We start from the raw sequence: 21688 nt of genomic DNA, 5'->3' as shown, positions 1-21688 counted from the left end.
CATGATGCATGAGAATTTTATATTGACAACACATAAACCAAATACTGCAAGCTCGGATAATTGATTAATTCACTTTGATTGCTTGGTCATAACTAAACTAAAACTAATTATTAAACATGAACTTCCCAAAGCTGTGAAACAGGCAAGTGACTTATCCATTCTTAGCAGTAAACAGCCTTTCCAAAGCACCTATCAATTTTCACTCATCTATTCCTGCTCCCATTTCTGTTTCTATTGATATTTTGTTGGCATCCTCTTCATTGCTAAACATCAACACAATTTTTCAGAATTCTAGCCTTGTCCTCATTCTTAATGCATTTTTTCTAAGAGACTACAGCTTTTTGTTTTTTGGACGGTAGACTGAAAATAAGGATAGTGGTCAGTGCTGTTAAAATGAAAGAACATCGATGGTGTTATTTGCAGCTTTAGAAAAACAAGTGAAGCTAAACTATACATGTGCTACATTGATACTTGTGTGTAGTGAGTCTGGACAAATCCATTTGAGTTCAGCACTGTTGTAAACCTTTGATTGGTCTGGCTGAAGTTTAACACAGACCCTGTGAGGAAATGAAAAGTGAAGCAAGGAGAAGCTATTTGAAGACAGTTGCATCAACATCTTTATTCATCCCTTTTTTGGTAAAGTTGCACTCTGTAATCCTCTGTTGAAAGAACAGGAAAACTGTATCTGCAGATGTTGAAATAAATGATTCTAAGTCTTGCAAAAGAATGTTTAAAAAGACCCAGTGAACGAAAGACTTCTGCATTAAGCAGATGGCATTATGCTATCATCAAAGAAGCAAAAGGATTGTGCACAACCATCCAGTTTTGTCATCTGGACTGGTGGGACACAATTATGTTTCCCTGACTACATTTTTTCTCCTTTCATAGTATTTGTGTCTTGCTTGTTTCTCCTTGTGTATCTGTATGCATGTGTATGCGTTGGAATTTATAAAGAATAAAGTTTGTGTTATTGTCACAAGTTAGCAATTCATTTTTCCTTCTTGTGTCACTGGTTATGAAAATCAGTTTGTTTACAATAAATGAATATTTTCTTGATAATTACAAACAAAACGTGGTCCATATTTCTTTCAACAGACAGTTAAGTAAATTGGGCAATTTTGGAGTTTATTTAAATGTTGAAATGTGGAACTTTTTCAAGGAACAGGTACGACGTGTCCTTGATATGTATGTACCTGTCAGGCAGGAAAGAGATGGTCGTGTGAGGGAACCTTGGTTGATGAGGGAGGTTGAATGTCTAGTAAAGAGGAAGAAGGAGGCTTACATAAGGTTGGGGAAACAAGGTTCAGACAGAGAGTTGGAGGGAGACAGGATAGCCAGGAGGGAGCTGAAGAAAGGGATTAGGAGAGCTAAGAGAGGGCATGAAAAATCTTTGGCGGGTAGGATCAAGGATAACCCCAAGGCCTTTTATGTGTATGTGAAAAACTTGAGAATGATGAGAACGAGGGTAGGTCCGATCAAGGACAGTAGTGGGAGACTGTGTATTGAGTCAGAAGAGATAGGAGAGGTCTTGAATGAGTACTTTTCTTCAGTATTTACAAATGAGAGGGACCGTATTGTTGAAGAGGAGAGTGTGAAATGGACTGATAAGCTAGAGGAGATACTTGTTAGGAAGGAAGATGTGTTGGGCATTTTGAAAAACTTGATGATAGACAAGTCCCCCGGGCCTGATGGGATCTATGTGGGAAGCAAGAGAGGAAATTGCAGAACCGTTGGCAATGACCTTTTCATCTTCACTGTCAACGGGGTGGTGCCAGGGGACTGGAGAGTGGCGAATGTTGTGTCCCTGTTCAAAAAAGGGAATAGGGATAACCCTGGGAATTACAGGCCAGTTAGTCTTACTTCAGTGGTAGGCAAAGTAATGGAAAGGGTACTGGGGGATAGGATTTATGAGTATCTGGAAAGACACTGCTTGATTAGGGACAGCCAGCACGGATTTGTGATGGGTAGGTCTTGCCTTACAAGTCTTATTGAATTCTTTGAGGAGGTGACCAAGCATGTGGATGAGGGTAGAGCAGTGGATGTAGTGTACATGGATTTTAGTAAGGCATTTGATAAGGTTCCCCATGGTAGGCTTATGCGGAAAGTCAGGAGGCAAGGGATAGTGGGAAGTTTGGCCAGTTGGATAGAGAACTGGCTAACTGGTTGAAGTCAGAGAGTGGTGGTAGATGATAAATATTCAGCCTGGAGCCCAGTTACAAGTGGAGTTCCGCAGGGATCAGTTCTGGGTCCTCTGCTGTTTGTAAGTTTTATTAATGGCTTGGAAGAGGGAGTCGGAGGGTGGGTCAGTAAATTTGCAGACGACACGAAGATTGGTGGAGTTGCAGATTGTGAGGAGGGCTGTTGTCGGCTGCAAAGGGACTTAGATATGGTGCAGAGCTGGGCTAAAGAGTGGCAGATGGAGTTCAACCCTGTCAAGTGTGAGGTTGTCCATTTTAGAAGGACAAATAAGAATGTGGAATACAGGGTTAACGGTAGGGTTCTTAGTAAGGTGGAGGAGCAGAGGGATCTTGGGGTCTATGTTCATAGATCTTTGAAAGTTGCCACTCAGGTGGATAGAGCTTGTAAGAAGGCCTATGGTGTATTAGCGTTCATTAGCAGAGGGATTGAATTCAAGAGTCGTGAGGTGATGTTGCAGCTTTACAGGACCTTGGTAAGGCCACATTTGGAGTATGGTGTGCAGTTCTGGTCGCCTCATTTTAGGAAAGATGTGGAAGCTTTGAAGAGGGTGCAGAGGATGTTGCCTGGAATGGAGAATAGGTCGTACAAGGATAGGTTGAGAGTGCTAGGCCTTTTCTCATTGGAATGGCGAAGGATGAGGGGTGACTTGATAGAGGTTTATAAGATGATCGGGGAATAGATAGAGTAGACAGTCAGAGACTTTTTCCTCGGGTACAACAGAGTGTTACAAGGGGACATAAATTTAAGGTGAAGGGTGGAAGGTATGGGGGGGATGTCAGGGGTAGGTTCTTTACCCAGAGAGTGGTGGGGGCATGGAATGCGCTGCCTGTGGGAGTGGCAGAGTCAGAATCATTGGTGACCTTTAAGTGGCAATTGGATAGGTACATGGATAGGTGCTTAAGGTAGGACAAATGTTTGGCACAACATCGTGGGCTGAAGGGCCTGTACTGTGCTATATTGTTCTATGTTCTATGTTTACATTTGCGTTGACTCAGCAAGCAGTGTGGCTCAATATCAGTGCACAGTGTCATAGAATCCCTACAGTGTAGAAACTGGCCATTTTGCCCAATAAGGCCACACTGAGCCTCTGAAGAGGAACCCACCCAGACCCATTTCCAGACCCTATTACTCTACATTTACCCTGACTAATGCATGTAACCTTCACATCCCTGAACTCTGTGGGCAATTTAGCATGGCCAATTCACCTAACTTACACATCTTTGGATTGTGGAAGGAAACCAGAGCACTCAGAAGAAATCCCCGCAGACATGGGGAGAATGTGCAAACTCCACACAGGCAATCACCCGAGGTTGGAATCGAACCTGGGTCCCTGGCGCTGTGAGACAGCAGTGCTAACCATTGAGCCAATGTGCCATCCAGTTATTTTCAGAAAATGCATATCTGTAATCTTTTTGGTGGCTTTTTCTGGTTGGTAACTTTCCTGAGTGCCTTTGAATATAATGTCTTGATACTTTTAAGTTTAACCTCTCTCGTAGATTTTTCCTACCTGTAACATTTCATTACCGACTGAAGTGTTGCTGCCTGGACAGAGTGTGTTAATGAAACCATCCTGAGATCTGCTAATGCTATTTGACTACAGGTTATTCTTCTTAATATCCTAGCCTGTCATGGAAGGTCAGTTGAGATTCACTGACCATTCAACTGATAACTTTAAAATCAAAGATCAGTTTAGTGTTGATTAAAACATTCCAAATATGTATCACCCATTCTGCGTCATTATCTTACTACTGACGGGAAGGTGGACAACTTTTGGATTCTCTTTTACTGTAACTGCAATTCTATTCTCATATTTCTCTTAACAAGTCTTATTTTTTTTTTCTTTTCACTTCCTTTCTTAACTTATTGGCCTGGAACTTACTTGAAGAATTCATTTGATTTATAGCAAAAATCTCTACTTTTGTTTCATCTGACTCTCTATCTTTATTATCTTCCAGGAGGTTTCTCGTTCAATTAATCATTACCCTTTATTGGAATGTACCAGCTGTATCTGAAACATCGCAGGGGGATTTGTGAAGTTTTGCCTTGTCTTGCTCCACTGCATCCAGCATCATGCTCTGTTTTAACAGATAGTTCTTCCTTTGGTTTCTGTCATTGTCCCCAGAGAAACTCAGCAATTTAATATCAACCTTAAGAGGACTAGCTGAGATTGGTAACTTGTTGGCTGTTGCAGACACGTAGTTGCGTACTGTAACCTGAGCTGCTATAATTTTGCTGGACTCAGCCACTATAATGAGGCAAATACATTCTGAAAAATTCCACGTTTTCTATTTTTTTTCCTTGCATTGTGGACATTCCTATTTGCTGTCGATCTTTGTGGCTTTCTCAATAATTTCACAAAGCAGTTGGGAGACAAGCACATTAGGCTATAAGATTAAGGAGGAGAAATAGGCAACTCGCTCTATTGAAGGTTTCCTGATGAAGGGCTCCTGCCTGAAACATTGATTTTCCTGCTCCTCGGATGCTGCCTGACCTGCTGTGCATTTCCCACGACTCTAATCTTGACTCTAATCTCCAGCATCTGCAGTACCCACTTTTGCCTAATTCACTCCATTGAGTCTGCTCCACCATTCAATAAGAGCCTGGCTGATCTGATTATTCTCAACTCCACTGTCCTGCCTTTTACCCATAACCCTAACCCTCAATTCTCCGACTGACTACAAATCTGTCTACCTCAGCCTTGATAGTTGTCAGCTATTAAGAATTCCACAACTTACTACCCACTGAGAGAATAAATTCCTCCTCATCTCTAACTTCAATAGGTGATCCCTTCATGTGAGACTATATCATCTGATTCCAGTATCTCTCACAAATAAGACAACCTTTTCACATCTAACCTGACCAGTCCCCTATAATCCTTCAATAAGGGATCCTGCAGACTTCAGGAGTCAATATTGAGTTCAATCATTTGAGGGCCTGAACACCTCCTTCCATGCCCTTTACCCCCCCCACCATACCCCAGGCCCTGTTATCACTCAGGCCACTTTCAGCATAGCCCACCCATTTTCAACTCCTCGTGGTCTCCAATGAGAGCTCTTCCTTTCCCCTGGCTGACCATTATCCATCCTTTTGTCTGCCTGTCTTTCTTACCTCTGCTCCCATCCTCACCTATTGAATATTCCTTTACCACCTCACCCCACTCCTTGTCTTCAGCACAAATACCAACTTTTTCTTGTCACCTTCGGTTCTCAGGAAGGATCACTGGATCCAAAATGTCAACTCTGGTTTCTCTCCACAGATGCTGCCAGACCTGCTGACTTTCTCCAGTAATTTCTGCTTTTGTTTCAGGTTTCCAGAATCCACAGCTCTTGGTTTAAAACCCCTGCTTCAATAAGGTTGCCTCCATACCTGGGATCAATCTATCCTGGACTGTCTACAAGGCCAGGATATCAAATCTTAAATAAAGGGTTGAAAACCAGTCGCAATGTTCAAGTTGTGGTCTGACTAATGCCTTGTTTTCTTGCGGGATTGGGGTTGGGTGGTGGTGGGGGTGGGGTGGGTGGGTGGCGTTGGTGGTGTCGGGTAGCTGCTTGACTGTTTTGCAATACAGTGATACCAACAATGTTGGTTCAACTCCTGCACTGGTTGGGGTCATCATGAAGGACCTAACACTCAATCTTGGCTAAGGTGTGATGACCCTTGGGTTAAACTCACCACTAGTTGTCTCTCTGTAGTGAGAGAGCAGTGTATGGTGACTTTAGCTTTTTTTTTAATCATGGATGCCTAGTTTTGAGTAGCTTTATCTGTTTGAAGCCATTTACTAAGCTGCTAATGGCACACAACATGATGGGGGGCATCCTCAATGTGAAGATGGGATTTCATCTCCACACAGCCTTGTAGTGATCATATTTACCAGTAGTCATGAAAGAGATGCATCTCCAATTGTAGATTGTTGAGGATGAGTTCAAGTAATTCTTTTTTCCCTCTTGTTGGTTCCCTCACCACATACCACAGACCTTGTTTAGCAGCTAAGTCCTTTAGGACTTGTCCAGTCCCATCAGCAGTGGTGTGATCAAGTTACTCTTTGTGATGGAGATTGAATTTCCCCATCAGAGTACATTCTGTGCCCTTGCAAACCTCAATGCTTCTTCCAACTGGTGCTTAACAAGGAGGGGAACTGATTCAGCAGTCAAGGGGTATAGTATGTGGTAATCAGTCGGAGATTTCCTTGTTCATGTACGACCTAATAACTTGAGACTTCATAGGCTCTGGAATCGATGGTGAGGACTTGCAGAGAAATTCCTTCCTCACTGTGTGCCACTGTGCTGACACACTTGGTGGATCAGTCCTGTTGGTACCATGGATATATCCAGGAATGGTGATGGCAGTGTCTGGGACATTGCCTGCATAATATGACTTTGTGCAGCTTTTGCTGGATTGGTTTGTTGGATTGCTCTTTCAGTTTTGGCTCAAGCTCTCAGTAAGAAGGACTTTGCAGAGTGAAAAGGGTTGTGTGCTGTTGTAGGTTTTTGTGCTTCAGTCAAAAGAAGGTCGTCTATCGGGGTTTTATTTGTTTTACACTTTTTCTAGTGTTTGATACAACTAAGCAGCTTGTTGTGGATCTGGGTTCGCATGTGGTCCAGATCAAGAAAGGGTGGCAGATTTCCATTTAATAACATGTCAGCCACTGATCTGGCACAGCACTAATTTTAAAATTCTCATATCCCACTGTGCCTGCTCCCCTATTTGTCACCTTATGTGACTGTGTGAAATTTTATTTAACAGTTGCTCCTTGGGAGGTTTTACTACCTTAGAGGGTGTATACAATTGAAAGTTGCTGTGTACAATTTGAATTATTTCTGCCGGCTTATAGTTTCCTTCCTTCCAGATAAACTGTATGCAGCTCTTCTGAAATCCAGATGGCATCACACACTGCATTTTCACCACCAGGTTCCTTTGAGATCGAGTTGAAGGTTTGGGAACCATTTGGTTAGATTGGCAAAATTCTGGCTGTGGGAACCTACAATGATCTCTGTTGGAGTAAAGAGGAACTGCTGGGAATGATGACAATGCACAGTGGTTAGCACTGCTGCCTCACAGCGCCTGAGACCCGGGTTCATTTCCCGACTCAGGTGACTGTCTGTGTGGAGTTTGCACATTCTCCCCGTTTCTGCGTGGGTTTCCTCCGGGTGCTCCGGTTTCCTCCCACAATCCAAAGATGTGCGGGTCAAGTGAATTGGCCATGCTAAATTGCCTGTAGTGTTAGGTAAGGGGTAAATGTAAGGGTATGGGTGGGTTGCGCTTCGGCGGGTCGGTGTGGACTTATTGGGCCGAAGGGCCTGTTTCCACACTGTAAGTAATCTAATCTAATCTAATTTCATGCTTCCCATCTTTGGGCTTAAGGTGTCATACCAGCTTGTAAACATGAAGGAGATTTTTTTCTAATCATTTAGGTGCTTTGCTGGTGGTGTCAGCATTTATTTACCATCCCTAATGAGGTGGTGGGAATGTGCAGCTTTCTTTAACCGCTGCAGCCCATTTGATGCAGTGTTGTAAGGGGAGTTCCAGGATTTTGACTCGGTAATACTGAAGGAATAGTGATATATTTTCAAGTTAGGATGTGAGTGATTTGGAGGGGAACTTGCAGGTGGTGTGTTCCCACATGTCTGCTGGTCCTTGTCCTTCTAGATTGAAGTGGTTGTGAATTTGGATGGTAAGAAGGAGCATTAAAATTCTGCAGTAGTGCTACACACTGCTGCTGCGAATACTGATCATCAGTGTTGGAGGGAGTGGATGTGGTGTGAATCAAGTGGACTATTTGTCCTGGATGGTATCAAGTTTTTTGAGTGTTGGAACTGCATTTGTCATCAAAGGGAGTATTCTATCACAGTCCTGGCTTGAGCCTGGACAAGCTTTGGGGATTCAGGAATTGAGTTATTCGCTGCCTTATTCCTTGCTTTCTGACCTGCTCTTGTAGCCACTGTATTTATATGGTTAGTCCAGCTAAGTTTCTGGTCAACCCCCCAGAATGTTGATGGCGGGTTAATCAGCGATGGTGATGCCACTGAGTGTGAAGGGACGATGGTTAGGTTCCTTTTCTGGATATGGTCATTGCCTGGCGTTTGTGTGGTGTGACTGTTACTTGCCTCTTGTCCGCATTTGGACATGGACTCCTTCAGTGTCTGAGGTGCTGTGAACGGTGCTGAATACCTCCCCACATTTGACCTTACGATGAAGCAGCTGAAGATGGTTTCGCTGAGCACATTAGCCTTTTCTGGGGCTGAGATGATGGATATCCAACAACCACAACCATCCTCCAATGGAGAGGTTCCGATCAGCACCCATCCCAATTCCCATTGACTCCACCTTTGTGATAGCTTCTTGATGCTACACTTTGTCAAATTTGTGGTTGTGCCAAATATTTTATACCTTTTTCAGCATCAGAAACTTGAGTCAGGTACACAAGACTTCCTAGAACCTGGAAATATTATTCTGGCTTATTCTAGGTCCAATTCGGGGATTAATTAGCTAAACTGAATTGAGCCACTGAAAGACTTGGAACTCTGAAAATTCATTGGAATACAATAGCCACTGTATTGTAAAAGGTGGGGGTTCTGGGGGGGGAATCATCATCACCCCCCTTTACTTGTGCCCAACATTCTACCCCAGTGATATCACTGCTGATCTTTCAGCTGGGAACTGGTGTCTTGCCTGAAGAATCACAAAAGGTCAGATCACACAAACCATTGCAGGCATCGACACTGATAAAAGATCTGGGTTTGTTTGTAAGTGCTACACACTGCTACGTGCAGCACAGTGGCTCGGTAGTTAGCACTGCTGCCTCACAGCGCCAGGGACCTGGGTTTGATTCCAGCCTTAGGTGACTGTCTGGGTGGAGTTTGCACATTCTCCCCGTGTCTGTGTGGGTTTCCTCCGGGTGCTCCGGTTTCCTCCCACAGCCCAGAGATGGCAGGTCAGGTGAACTGGCCATGCTAAATTGCTCATAGTGTTCATGGATGTGGGTTAGGTGCATTAGTCAGGGGTCAATATAGGATAAGAAAATGGGTCTGCATGGATTACTCTTTGGTGTGGACTTGCTGGATCGAAGGGCCTGTTTCCATACTGTAGGGACTCCACAGTTATTATAATTTCACAGGTAGGCAGTAAACCAAGCCACACATAGTTGTGATCTGTGGCTCGGTAAGTAGTCTGCCACCAGTGACTCGGGGGGGTCAAGTCCCACTCCAAAGATTTAAGTACACAACTTGGTGCAGTAAGGTAGGAGCACAGCATTGTCAAAGGTGCTTAGCTTTTGGATGAGATAGAACAGAGAATATCTACTCTCTCTCAGGTGAATGCAAGAAGGTTGCATGACAGCTATATGAACAGAGGGGGAGTTTTGGGGCTACTGTTTGTCCCTCACTCAACACGTGGTTGCAATCATATTGCTGGTTGGGGCTGCTTTGTGCAATTCCTGGCAGCCATTCCTTACATCACAATCAGTCCAATTCTAGTAATTCACCGACTATCAACCACTTTGGGGAAGTCCTGAGATTGTGAAAGACGTTACAGAAATGAAAGGATTTTTTGACAGATCGCCTTCACTGACAATAATTTGCTCAAACTTGGACATGATGTTCTTGGAATAATTCCAGTGCAGTGGGTAATTTGATAATCTTTATTAAATAATCAGTGGGCAGCAGTGGGGATTAACAAGGTCAGGGAGTTAGTTCTTCAATTAACACTTTCTTCTCTGGGGGTCGCTTTCCTCCCCAGGCTTTTTCCAAATTCGATTTGTCTTCCTCCACTTGGACCAAGGAATCAAAGGTGTTCTTGTACTCACTCTGCACCTCCATGGAGAGAAACACGAGTCTATCCTGATGTTCATTCACCCAGGACAGAAGGAAGGCACACTTCTTCCAAGCCCGGTAATAACCAGGATCCTTCTTCTGTTGAGATCGCTTTGCTCTTCCCAGTGTCCGGTGAAGGTGGGAGATTGCAGCCAAAGTATAATGACCGTTTGATGCCTTGCTTCCTCCAGTTAAGAGGACAGCCGTGTCCTTGATTGTGTTCACTGGCTCAAAGGGATTAGAAAAATATGGGGTGCTTCGCATGGCTCCAACTCCAGCCTGCACAGCCTCTGCAGTGGACATGAAAACACGATTGCCCTGCAGGGCCTCGGAGACTGTTAATGCAGCTTCGATAAACTCGTCCCTCATTTCCCCCGATACGTCCCCATTCACCAGCTTCATGGAAAATGCGTATGCATAGAGAACGTTCACGACACTGTACTGGATCAGGGGAGAAGGCTTTGAACACAAACTCAGCAAAGGAACAATGTTACTGCAGATTACAGGAATAGAATCATCATGTTCCCAGAGTCTGTCTGTCACTTGCTCCTCTGTGAACCTACCCAGTTCTGAATCATTCTCACTCCCAGTTCCTGCAACATCAACCAGAGGCTGTGCTTTATTTATCCTCTCACATCTTCGATCTTCCTCCAGACCCTTTCAAAGAAAAGAAAACTAATTATTTCTTAATAGATATTGTAAATGCCCACATGAACTCTCAGTGTTATTGTTCACTAATAGCAATGTCACACCTGAGAATAAGTTCATGGTTTCAAGTTCACTCCAGAGAGTTAAGCAGCATTCCTTCATCATTTTGCAGCATTTTCAATCAAGCGTACAGGCCTTTTAATGGCCTTCGAGGAGCAGGAGAATCAATGCTTCCCACATAAGCCCTTCACCAGGAATCCTGATGAAGGGCTTATGCCCGAAACGTCGAGTCTCCTGCTCCTGGGATGCTGCCTGACCTGCTGTGCTTTTCCAGCACCACTCTCAGAGTCAGAGGGATGTACAGCATGGAAATAGAACCTTCGATCCAACCCGTCCATGACGACCAGATATCCCAACCCAACCTAGTCCCACCTGCCAGCACCCGGCCCATATCCCTCCAAACCCTTCCTATTCATATACCCATCCAAATGCATCTTAAATGTTGCAATCTTACCAACCTCCACCACTTCCTCTGGCAGCTCATTCCATACACGCACCACCCTCTGTGTGAAAAAGTTGCCCCTTAGGTCTCTTTTATATCTTTCCCCTCTCACCCTAAACCCATGCCCTCTAGTTCTGGACTCCCCGACCCCAAGGAAAAGACTTTGTCTACTTATCCTATCCATGCCCCTCATGATTTTATAAACTTTTATAAGGACACCCCTCAGTCTCCGATGCTCTATGGAAAACAGCCCCAGCCTGTTCAGCCTCTCCCTATAGCTCAAATCCTCCAACCCTGGTAACATCCTTGTAAATCTTTTCTGAACCCTATCAAATTTCACAACATTTTTCCAATAGGAAGGAGACCAGAATTGCATGCAATATTCCAACAGTGGCCTAACCAATGTCCTGTACAGCCGCGACATGACCTCCCAACTCCTGTACTCAATATTCTGATCAACAAAGGAAAGCATACCAAACGCATTCTTCACAATCCTATCTACCTGCAACTCCACTTTCAAGGAGCTATGAACCTGTACTCCAAGGTCTCTTTGTTCAGCAACACTCCCTAGGACCCTACTGTTATGTGTATAAGTCCTGTTAAGAATTGCTTTCCCAAAATGAAGTACCTCACATTTATCTAAATTAAACTCCATCTGCCACTTCTCAGCCCATTGGCCCATCTGATCAAGATCCTGTTGTAATCTGAGGTAACCTTCTTCGCTGTCCACTACACCTCCAATTTTGGTGTCATCAGCAAATTTACTAACTGTATCTCTTATGCTCACATCCAAATCATTTATACACGCTCTTTGACTCTGATTTCCAGCATCTGCAGTCCTCACTTTCTCCTTTTAATGGTCTTGCCAGGATCAAGAATCATTGAATCCCATAGTGTTGAAGCAGGCCATTCAGCCCAGAGTCCATACCGATCCTCTGAAGAGCATCCCACTCAGACCCATCCTGTTACCCTATCCATGTAATCCCCATGGCTAATACACTTAGTCTGCACACGTTTGGAAGGTGGGAGAAAACCTGAAGTGGATGGACTACACCCCAGATTTGAAGGGAGATAACTGAAGAGATAGTGGAGGCATTAGTGGTGATCTTACAGGATTCGCTAGAATCAGGGAGGGTCCTATAGGACTGGAAAATTGCTAAAATGACACTCCCTGTTTAAAAAGGGACTAAGGCAAAAGATGGAAAATTACAGACCGATTAGCCTGATCTCAGTCGTGGGTAAGATCTTGCACTACATTGTAAAGGATGAGGTTTCTGAATACTTGGAAGTGTATGGTAAAACAGGGCAAAGTCAGCATGGTTTCATCAAGGGGAGGTCACCCCTGACAAATCTGCTAGAATTCGTTGAGGAAGTAACGAGCAGATTAAACCAAAGATAACCACTGTATGTTATCTATCTGGACTACAAGAAGACCTTCAACAAGGCACCATGCAGGAGGCTACTGTGTAAGGTAAGGGCCCGTGGTGTCAGAGGCAAGGTGCTCGCATGGATAGAAGCTTGGCTGTCTGGCAGAAAGTGGGGATAAGAGTCCTTCTCAGGATGGCAATCAGTGACAAGTGGTGTTTTGCAAGGCTCAGTGTTGAGACCACAACTTTTCACTTTATACACTAACAATCTCAGCTGAAGGAACTGAAGGCACTCTGGCTAAGTTTGCAGCTGATACAATGATAGGTAGAGAGACAGGTAATATTGAGGAAACGAGGAGGCTGCAGAAGGATTTGGACAGGTTAGGACAGTCAGCAAAGAAGTGGCAGATGGAGTACAACATGAGAAACTCTGGAGTAATGCACTTTGGTGGGAATAACGGAGGAGAAAGTGAGGACTGCAGATGCTGGAGATCAGAGTCAAAAATGTGTTGCTGGAAAAGCGCAGCAGGTCAGGCAACATCCAAAGAGCAGGAGAATCGACGTTTCAGGCATGAGCCCTTCTTCAAGAATGATGGAATAATGGAGGCATGGAGCATTTTCTGAATGGGGAGAAAATTCAGAAGTCTGAAGTGCAAAGAGACTTGGGCATTCTAGTCCAGGATTCTCTCCAGGTAAACTTGCAGATTGAGTCGGTAGTTAGGAAGGCAAATGCAATGATATTTCGAGAGGACTTGCATGTAAAAGCTGGGATATATTTCTGAGGTTTTATAAGGCTCTGGTCAGAACACATTTGGAGTATTGTGTGCGCTCTGGAGCGGGTTCAGAGGAGGTTCACATGAATGGTCCCAGGAATGAAAAGCTTAACATATGAGGATTACTTAAGGATTCTGGGTTTATACTCGATGGAGGTTGGAAGGATGAGGGGGGATCTAATTGAAACTTACAGAATACTGAATGGCCTGGACAGAGTGGATGTTGGGAAGATGTTTCCATTGGTAGGAGAGACTAGGACCTGAGGGCACAGCCTTAGAGTGAAGGGAAGACCTTTTAGATCAGAAATAAGGAGAAATTTCTTCAGCCAGAGAGCAGGGAATCTATGGAATTTATTGCCACAGACGGCTGTGGAGACCAGATCATTGATTATTTATAACTGAGATAGATAGGTTCTTGACTAACAAGGGGATCAAGGGTTATGGGAGAAACTTATCAACCATGATTGAATAGCGGCACAGACTCGATGGGCTGAATGGCCTAATTTCTGCTCCTATGTCTTATGGTCACCCAGAGGATACCTGTGCAAACTCCACAAGACAGTCGCCCAAGGCTGAATTCGAACCTGCGTCGCTGATGCTGTGAGGCAGCAGTGCTAACCAGTGAGCTACTGTCCAACCCCAAGGGAGAACTGGATATGAACATAATCTCTAGGCCAACAGTGAGGTGCTCTGCTGTCAAAGAGGCAAAACTAAGGAAATGCTGCACAGTTAGAAGGGCATTACTGAGACTGTGTTGCAATGTCTAAGAAGTAGTAGTGAGACAGTTCTGCTTTCGTGAAGGGTCAGTACTGAGGGAGCACTGCACTGTTGGAGGTGCAGTGCAAAGGGAATGTTCCAGTTTTAGAGAGGCAGTCCTACACTATCAAACACGGTACTGAGGAGATTGCATTATTAAAAGTTTTATCTTACGCATGAGATATAAACTGAAGCCTCTGCTTTCTCTGGTGGATATAATACATCATATTCCAGAGAAGGAGTATACTTTTAATATTCTGCGATCGCCTGGAGGCCAATCAGCGTTGCAAAAAGACTCTGACAGTGTGGGCTCAATTCCCGCACCAGTTGAAGTTACTATCAAGGGCCCTCCTTCTCAATCTCTCCTACACCCTCAGGTTAAACCACCACCGGACAGACATGTCTTTCTAATGAGAGAGCAGCATTATGGTCTGGTAAGACTATGGCTACTTTATTTTTACCGTCCCTGATAGATATGAGCATGAAATGTCAATAGATTTATCAATAACTGGATGTCTTTTGCATTTTCATGTCCCATGTAGATAATAACAGCATCTTCCAATCAAGGTACATTTATTTTATTCATAAATGGGAAATGGATAACTGGCTAGACCAGCACTCATTGAATATCCCTAATTGCCCAGAGGGCAGTTAAGGGTAACATGAAGACCAAACTGGGTAGGTTTAGGAGTTTCCAGATTGGGTTTTCATGACAATTGACAATGGGTCCATTGTCAACATTAGACTCACTATCTGCTGTGAACGTGGGTTCCTCAAAAGTTACCTGGGCTTCTGGATTAATAGTTTCGTGATAATACCACTGGTCCATTGGTTACTCCATTAAAAATTATTTCACTGAGATAAGGTAAGTCAGCATAGAAATCTAAGCACGGTGGCTCTGTGGTTAGCACTGCTGCCTCACAGTGCCTGGGACCTGGCTTTGATTCCAGCCTCAGGCGACTTTCTGTGTGGAGTTTGCACTTTCTCCTGGTGTCACATAGATTTCCTCTGGATGTTCTGGTTTCCTACCACAGTCCAAAGTTGTGCAGGTTAGGGTAATTGGCTATGCTAAATTGCCCATAGAGTTCAGGGACATGTGGGTTAAGTGCATTAGGCAGAGGACATATAGAGTAATAGGGGAGGGGAATAGGTCTGGGTGGGATACTCTTCGGAGGATTGGTGTGGACTCTCTGGTCCAAATGGCCTGTTTCCACACTGTAGGGGTTCTGTGATCTCTGTAGAACAGGTGGGGTCTTTCTGATTCCTTCCTGTGTCTTCTCTGGTAACACGCTCTGATAGGGTGGCTCAGTGGTTAGCACTGCTGCCTGGGTTCAATTCCTACCATGGGTGACTGTGTGGAGTTTGCACATTCTCCCTGTGTCTGCGTGGGTTTCCTCCGGGTGCTCTAGTTTCCTTCCACAATCCAAAGATGGGCAGGGTAGGTGAAATGGTGATGCTAAATTGCCCACAGGTGTTCAGCACATTAGTCAGGGGTAAATGGGTCTGGGTGGATTACTCTTCAGAGATTTGGTGTGGGCTTGTTGGGCTGAAGGGTCTGTTTCCATATTGTAGGGAATCTAGTCATTCTGAAAATAGCCACAGGCTTTTCCTGAAATTCTTATACTTCAAAGTTAGTCTCCCCACGGTCCACTTGTGGATTCTTGAGGATGGGCTCATGCCCGAAACATCGATTCTCCTGCTCCTTGGATGCTGCCTGACCTGCTGCGCTTTTCCAGCAACACATTTTCAGCTCTGATCTCCAGCATCTGCAGTCCTCACTTTCTCCCCACAGTCCACCCAAGGGGTCAGGTCCCAGCTCCTGTCCCCACATCATTGAGAGGGCACGGGAGCTGCAGTTTGACCTCCCAGACAGTTGTGGCGCTGTTGCTCACCGAGGGCTGCAGTTGCTGGACGGGGCCTGGGGCTCGCCGCTCCCACCACGGCCTCCACTCCTTGATCCAGGCCGCGGCCTGCCCGCTCTCCAGGAGCCGCTCGAAGTTGCGGCGCTCCTCCTCGCTCAGGGAGTCCCAGAGCCGAGCGGCCGTACCGCCAGGGTGCGGGTCGCCGGGCTCCAGCCCCCCGGGCTCCCAGGCCTCGGAGTGCCGCAGCCGCCTCAGGCTCTCCCGCAGGCCCGCCCGAGCCTCGGCGCCTCCCGCCCGCCGGCTCTCGTCCCGCAGCTCGCCCAGCACCGCCTCCCGGTAGAAAGACTCGGCGCACGCCCGGTGCCTGGAGCCGCGGTAACAGGGCAGCGAGCAGAATGGTACATTGCAGCGGGGGCAGGTGTAGCGGGCGGCGGCGGCAGCCCCGCTCCCCGAGCACAGGCCACAAGCCTCGGCCTGGCGTTCCGGACCCGCCAGCGACATCTCGACAGGTGCCGGCCGTGCCGTAAACCAGCGCGGAGGCCTTTGCGACAGTGCCGCGCCCACTCTCGCAATAGGGGACTTTCACCTTCACGTCAGTGCCGTAATCCGAGAAAGGGCGGAGCATTGGGGACAGTTACCCTTTGACACTGTTATTCCCACTTTCTTGGATAGAAAATGCACTAGGTAATGATGATGTGGTATTGGACGGGGGGGGGGGGGGGTTAAAAACTGCCCATAGTGTTAGGTGCATTAGTTAGGGGTAAATATAGGGAAGGGGAATGGGTCTGGGTGGATTATTCTTCAGAGAGTCAATATGGACTTATTGAGCCAAAAGGCTGTTTCCACAGGGTAGGGAATCTAATCTAGCCATTACCTGGTGTACAAAGTTAAAAATCACACAACACCAGGTTATAATCCAACAGGTTTATTTGGAAGCACTAGCTTTTGGAGCGCTGCTCCTTCATCAGGTGGTTAGATTAGATTAGATTAGATTATTTACAGTGTGGAAACAGGCCATTCGGCCCAACAAGTCCACACCGACCCGCCACCCACCCATACCCCTACACTTACCCCTTCACCTAACACTACGGGCAATTTAGCATGGCCAATTCACCTGACCTGCACATCTTTGGACTGTGGGAGGAAACCGGAGCAAACCCAGGGAGAATGTGCAAACTCCACACAGTCAGTCGCCTGAGGTGGGAATCGAACCCGGGTCTCTAGCGCTGTGAGGCTGCAGTGCTAACCACTGAGAACAAGAGTTAACTGCCAAAACATAAATCTGGATAAACTCATTAGGTCTTGCAACATCCGGAGAGTAAAGGTTGTAACGCCAACTGTCCAGCGACCCTTCATTTGAACTCCATATTTTATTTTTGTCCTATTTTAAGACAACTGCAAAGTTTTGATTTAATTTTAACCAAAGCTTTGTCTCTAATTCGTCAACGTTAATACAGTACTGCAGCAGCTGGAGATCTGAAACAAACAAAATCAAATTATTAGAGAAACTGAGGAGGTCTGACAGAATCTATGGAGAGTTAATGTTTTGAGTTCAGTGATCCTTTGGAATATTCTGAAGAAGGGTTACTGCACTTGAAATGTTAACCCAGTTTTCCTTTCATAGATACTGATGTGTTTCTACAGTAATTTATGTTTTTATCTGTCACATAAACAGTGCATATACATGTCCTTTCTGTTTACAAGAACAGGACCATATCTATAAATATAGTTGCTTTCATTAGACGTAAGTGCACCATACTCCAGGTGTGACTCTCACTACCAAATTTAATATCAGCATTTATCTTTGCACACTCAGGATTACGTAGCAAACATTTGCTGAATCACTACGGACACTGTGTTGTGAGATTTGTAAGCATGGGCTGAATGGGCATGGTCAGTGCCTTGTTGCTAACAGCAAAGGAACACATGATGTGCCAGTCTTTAGGAAATATGTTCTGTGTATCTAGCATCATACTGAAATTCACATACCAGATTACTCGTTTGTGTGAAACAACATAAAACTAGGGCAAGTGGCAGTACAGCCACTTGAGCCTGCACTGCCATTCAATATGATCATAGCTATTTTCATCACGGCCTTAACTCCACTTCCCTGCCCACTCACCATAACTATTTAACCTGTTACTAATTAACAGTGTCTACCTCCTGCTCAAACTTACTCAATGGTGATGGGCAGAATGTCTTTTTGGTGTGAAATTACAATCCTGTCAGTGGCCATTAAACCTGCTTCCAACAACTGTCAGCACTTTAAAGACCATAATTCAGAGCTTAAAAACACTTAACTTGCCAGCTCTGGATGTTTTGCAACCCTATTTCCTCTAGTTACTGGTTTCTTCTAATTCCAGAAAAACAACTCATGATTTTGAATCCCTGTATGAAAATACCACCAAGCCTTCTCTTTAAAGAAACCAATCCCTTCTTCTGTAAATAAAATAACTGCAGCTGCTGGAAATCTGAAAGAAAAACAGAAATTGCTGGAGAAACTTAGATCTGGCAGCATCTGTGGAGAGAAAGCAGAGTTAATGTTTGGAATCCAGTGACCCTTCTTGAGACACGGATGCCAGACCTGCTGGGTTTCTCTGCAATTTCAGTTTTTATCCCTGTTTCTCTAATCTCTGCACGTACTAAAGTCTTTAATCTTTATGTAATATTATCTCATCTGCATAGTTGTGAAGATCTTCACAGCTTTTTAATATATAATGCCTAAAGGCGGACACAATTTGAAATACTGAGATAGATCTAGCTGGAACAAAGATTAAAGGTAACTTCCTTACTCACATTCCTTCCTCTATTAATAAATTTGAAGTTCTTTGAACATTTAGGTTTCATCACTTACAAAGATTTGTGTAAATGCCCAAGGGCTTTCTGTGTCTTACAATCGTGTACTCCACAACTACCTGATGAAGGAGCAGGATTCCAAAAAGGTAGTGCTTCCAATTAAGTTCTAGATTAGAGTGGTGCTGGAAAAGCACAGCAGTTCAGGCAGCATCCGAGGAGCAGGAAAATCGACGTTTCGGGCAAGAGCCCTTCATCAGGAATAGAGGCCTAGTGCTTCCTATTAAACCTGTTGGACTATAACCTGGTGTTGTGTGATTTTTAACTTTGTACAAACCCAGTCCAACACCGGCATCTCCAAATCACAATACAGTCAGATTAAACAATCACCAGTTGTCTCTGTCTCTCTCTAATAAGACACAGCTCTAAGGTCTTCTGGGACTATGCAAATTTACCATTACTTAGTGACTTTGATATACTGTATCACTTGCCCTGAAATACCTGAACCAGTAACTTCTCTCCTATTATAACTTCAGTGAAAAAGAGTAGCTTAAAGAAAGTCCATTTGGCTGTCTTGAAAAATGTTCTGTTTAATCTGTAGTATCCTGGTTCTACATAGACTCCTTTCGCCCTACTTATGTGCAGATTGAATCTTGTCCATGGCCACTAAATGGTTCGGAGCACAGGAAATTTCTCATGGCAGCAGTAATAGTCCCTCATTGCTCAATATTCAACTCCCCCACCTTATTGATTACTGTCCCACAGTTCTCTCCAATCACTTCACCGACCTGCGTTCTTCATCAACAATAGACTTGACACCAGACCAACATAAGGCAATTGATAGTAATGTGGGAATGTACACTGGAAATCAGAATGTGTGTGTTTTGGACACATGGTTGTGCCTTTACTCATGAAACATTGGGCAGCAATTTCTATATCTGGACTAGTAATCCAGAGAGAGAGGAGATCAAAGCCCCATTGCTTTTTCATAGTAGAGGGGGCATGTTGGTGTAACGGCTCATGCAACACACATCATCTCAAGATAGTATGATGCTGTAGGAGCACTGCGCTAACAATGAAGCACTCCCTCATTGTTATGCTGAGATGTGGGCATTGTTGGCAAGGATTTGCTATCCAACCCTAATTGGTCCCAAACTGAGAGGCATACAAGGCTATTTCAAAGGGCAGGAAATAGTCCCATTATTGTGGACTTGTAGTGACGTGGGCCAGAGCAGATAGGGGTGGCATTAGTGAACAGTGTGTGTTTTTCTGACCATGGTAGTTTCACAACCACCATTGCTGAGACCAGTTTTTAAATTTATTACAATAAAATTGGGAATAAATTCCATCAGCTGCTCTGATGGGATTTGAACCAGTGTCCCCAAGGTTTTAGCCTGGCACTCCGGGTTACTAGAAGAAATTGAGGATTGCAGATGCTGGAGATCAGAATCGAAGAGTGTGGCACTGGAAAAGCACAGCAGGTCAGGCAGCATCTGAGGAGCAGGAGAATCGATGTTTTGGGCAGAAGCCGTTATTCAGGAATGGGACTTGTGTGCTCTGGGTTACTAGTTCAATTACATGAAGCAACAGTTTCCCTCATCATGGATAATTTAAAACTTTGGATAGAGTGGTTTAAAAATGTGTTTAGCAAGTTATCGTGAAGTGATAATTTTTAATTACCTACCTTCATGTTCAGTAATGACCTTCAGGGAAGGAAATCTGCTATCCTTGCTCTACCTGAGCCTGTAGGTAAATTGGAAATAGCCATTAAGGTCCCATTTCAGAGACCCCAGTGTAACAATAAGGGAGTGCCAAACTGTTAGCATGGTCCTCTGAGAGCGATTAACTGACTTTTGAATGAGACGTTAAACTGAGGTCCCACCTCAATTTCTCTGAAAGATGTTCATAGAACATTACAGCATAGTACAGGCCCTTCAGCCCTCGATGTTGTGCTGACCTATGGAACCAATCTGAAGTCCATCTAATCTACACTATTCCATTCTCATCCATATGCCTATCAAATGCCCATTTAAATGCCCTTAAAATTGGCGAGTCTACTACTGTTGCAAGCAGTACGTTCCACACCCCTATTACTGAGTAAAGAAACTACCTCTGACATCTGTCCTATATCTATCACCCCTCAATTTAAAGCTATGTCCCCTCATGCTAGCCATCATCATCAGAGGAAAAAGGCTCTCACTGTCCAATCTATCTAACCCTCTGATTATCTCATATGTCTCAATTAAGTCACCTTTCAACCTTTTTTTAACGAAAACAGCCTCAAGTCCCTCAACCTTTCCTCTTAAGACTTTCCCTCTATACCGGGCAACATTCTAGTAAATCTCCTCTGAACCCTTTCCAAAGCTTCCACATCCTTCCTGTAATGTGGTGACCAGAACTGTAAGCATAACTCCAAATGTGGCCATACCAGAGTTTTGTATAGCGTAATCTCATGGTTCTGAAACTTAATCCCTCTACCAATAAAAGCTAATACACCATATGCCTTCTTAACAACCCTATCAACCTGGGTGGCAACTTTCAAGGATCTATGTACCTGGACACAGAGATCTCTCTGCTCATCTTCATTACCAAGAATCTTACCATTAGCCCAGTGCTCTGCATTCCTTTTATTCCTTCCAAAGTAAATCACCTCACACTTTTCCACATTAAACTCCATTTGCCACCTCAGTCCAGCTCTGCAGCTTATCTATGTCCCTCTGTAACCTATAACATCCTTTGTCACTATCCACAACTCCACCAACTTTAGTGTCATCTGCAAATTTACTAACTCATCCTTCTATGCCCTCATCTAGGTCATTTATAAAAATAACAAACAACATTTGACCCAAAATTGATCCTTGCAGTACCTCATTAGTAACTGAACTCCAGGATGAATATTTCCCATCAACCACCACCCTCTGTTCTTTCAGCTAGCCAATCTGTGATCCAAATCGCTAAATCACCTTCAATCCCATGCCTC

General features: G+C 44.5%; 1 protein-coding gene across 1 annotated transcript; it reads right to left on the bottom strand.

Moving 5' to 3' along the window:
• Positions 1-9821: 9821 nt before the first annotated feature.
• Positions 9822-16433, bottom strand: znhit2 (zinc finger, HIT-type containing 2). Its single transcript, XM_060836942.1, has 2 exons — positions 15946-16433; positions 9822-10664 (listed from the first exon to the last, which is right to left on the bottom strand). The coding sequence occupies exons 1-2, from the start codon at positions 16414-16416 to the stop codon at positions 9876-9878; spliced, it is 1260 nt and encodes a 419-aa protein (XP_060692925.1). The 5' UTR covers positions 16417-16433; the 3' UTR covers positions 9822-9875.
• Positions 16434-21688: the final 5255 nt, after the last annotated feature.

Source organism: Hemiscyllium ocellatum, chromosome 16 (genome assembly GCF_020745735.1).
Source record: "Hemiscyllium ocellatum isolate sHemOce1 chromosome 16, sHemOce1.pat.X.cur, whole genome shotgun sequence".
NCBI lineage: Eukaryota > Metazoa > Chordata > Chondrichthyes > Orectolobiformes > Hemiscylliidae > Hemiscyllium > Hemiscyllium ocellatum.
The sequence above is the reverse complement of the archived record's forward strand: the minus strand, read 5'-3'. Positions and strand labels throughout refer to the sequence as shown.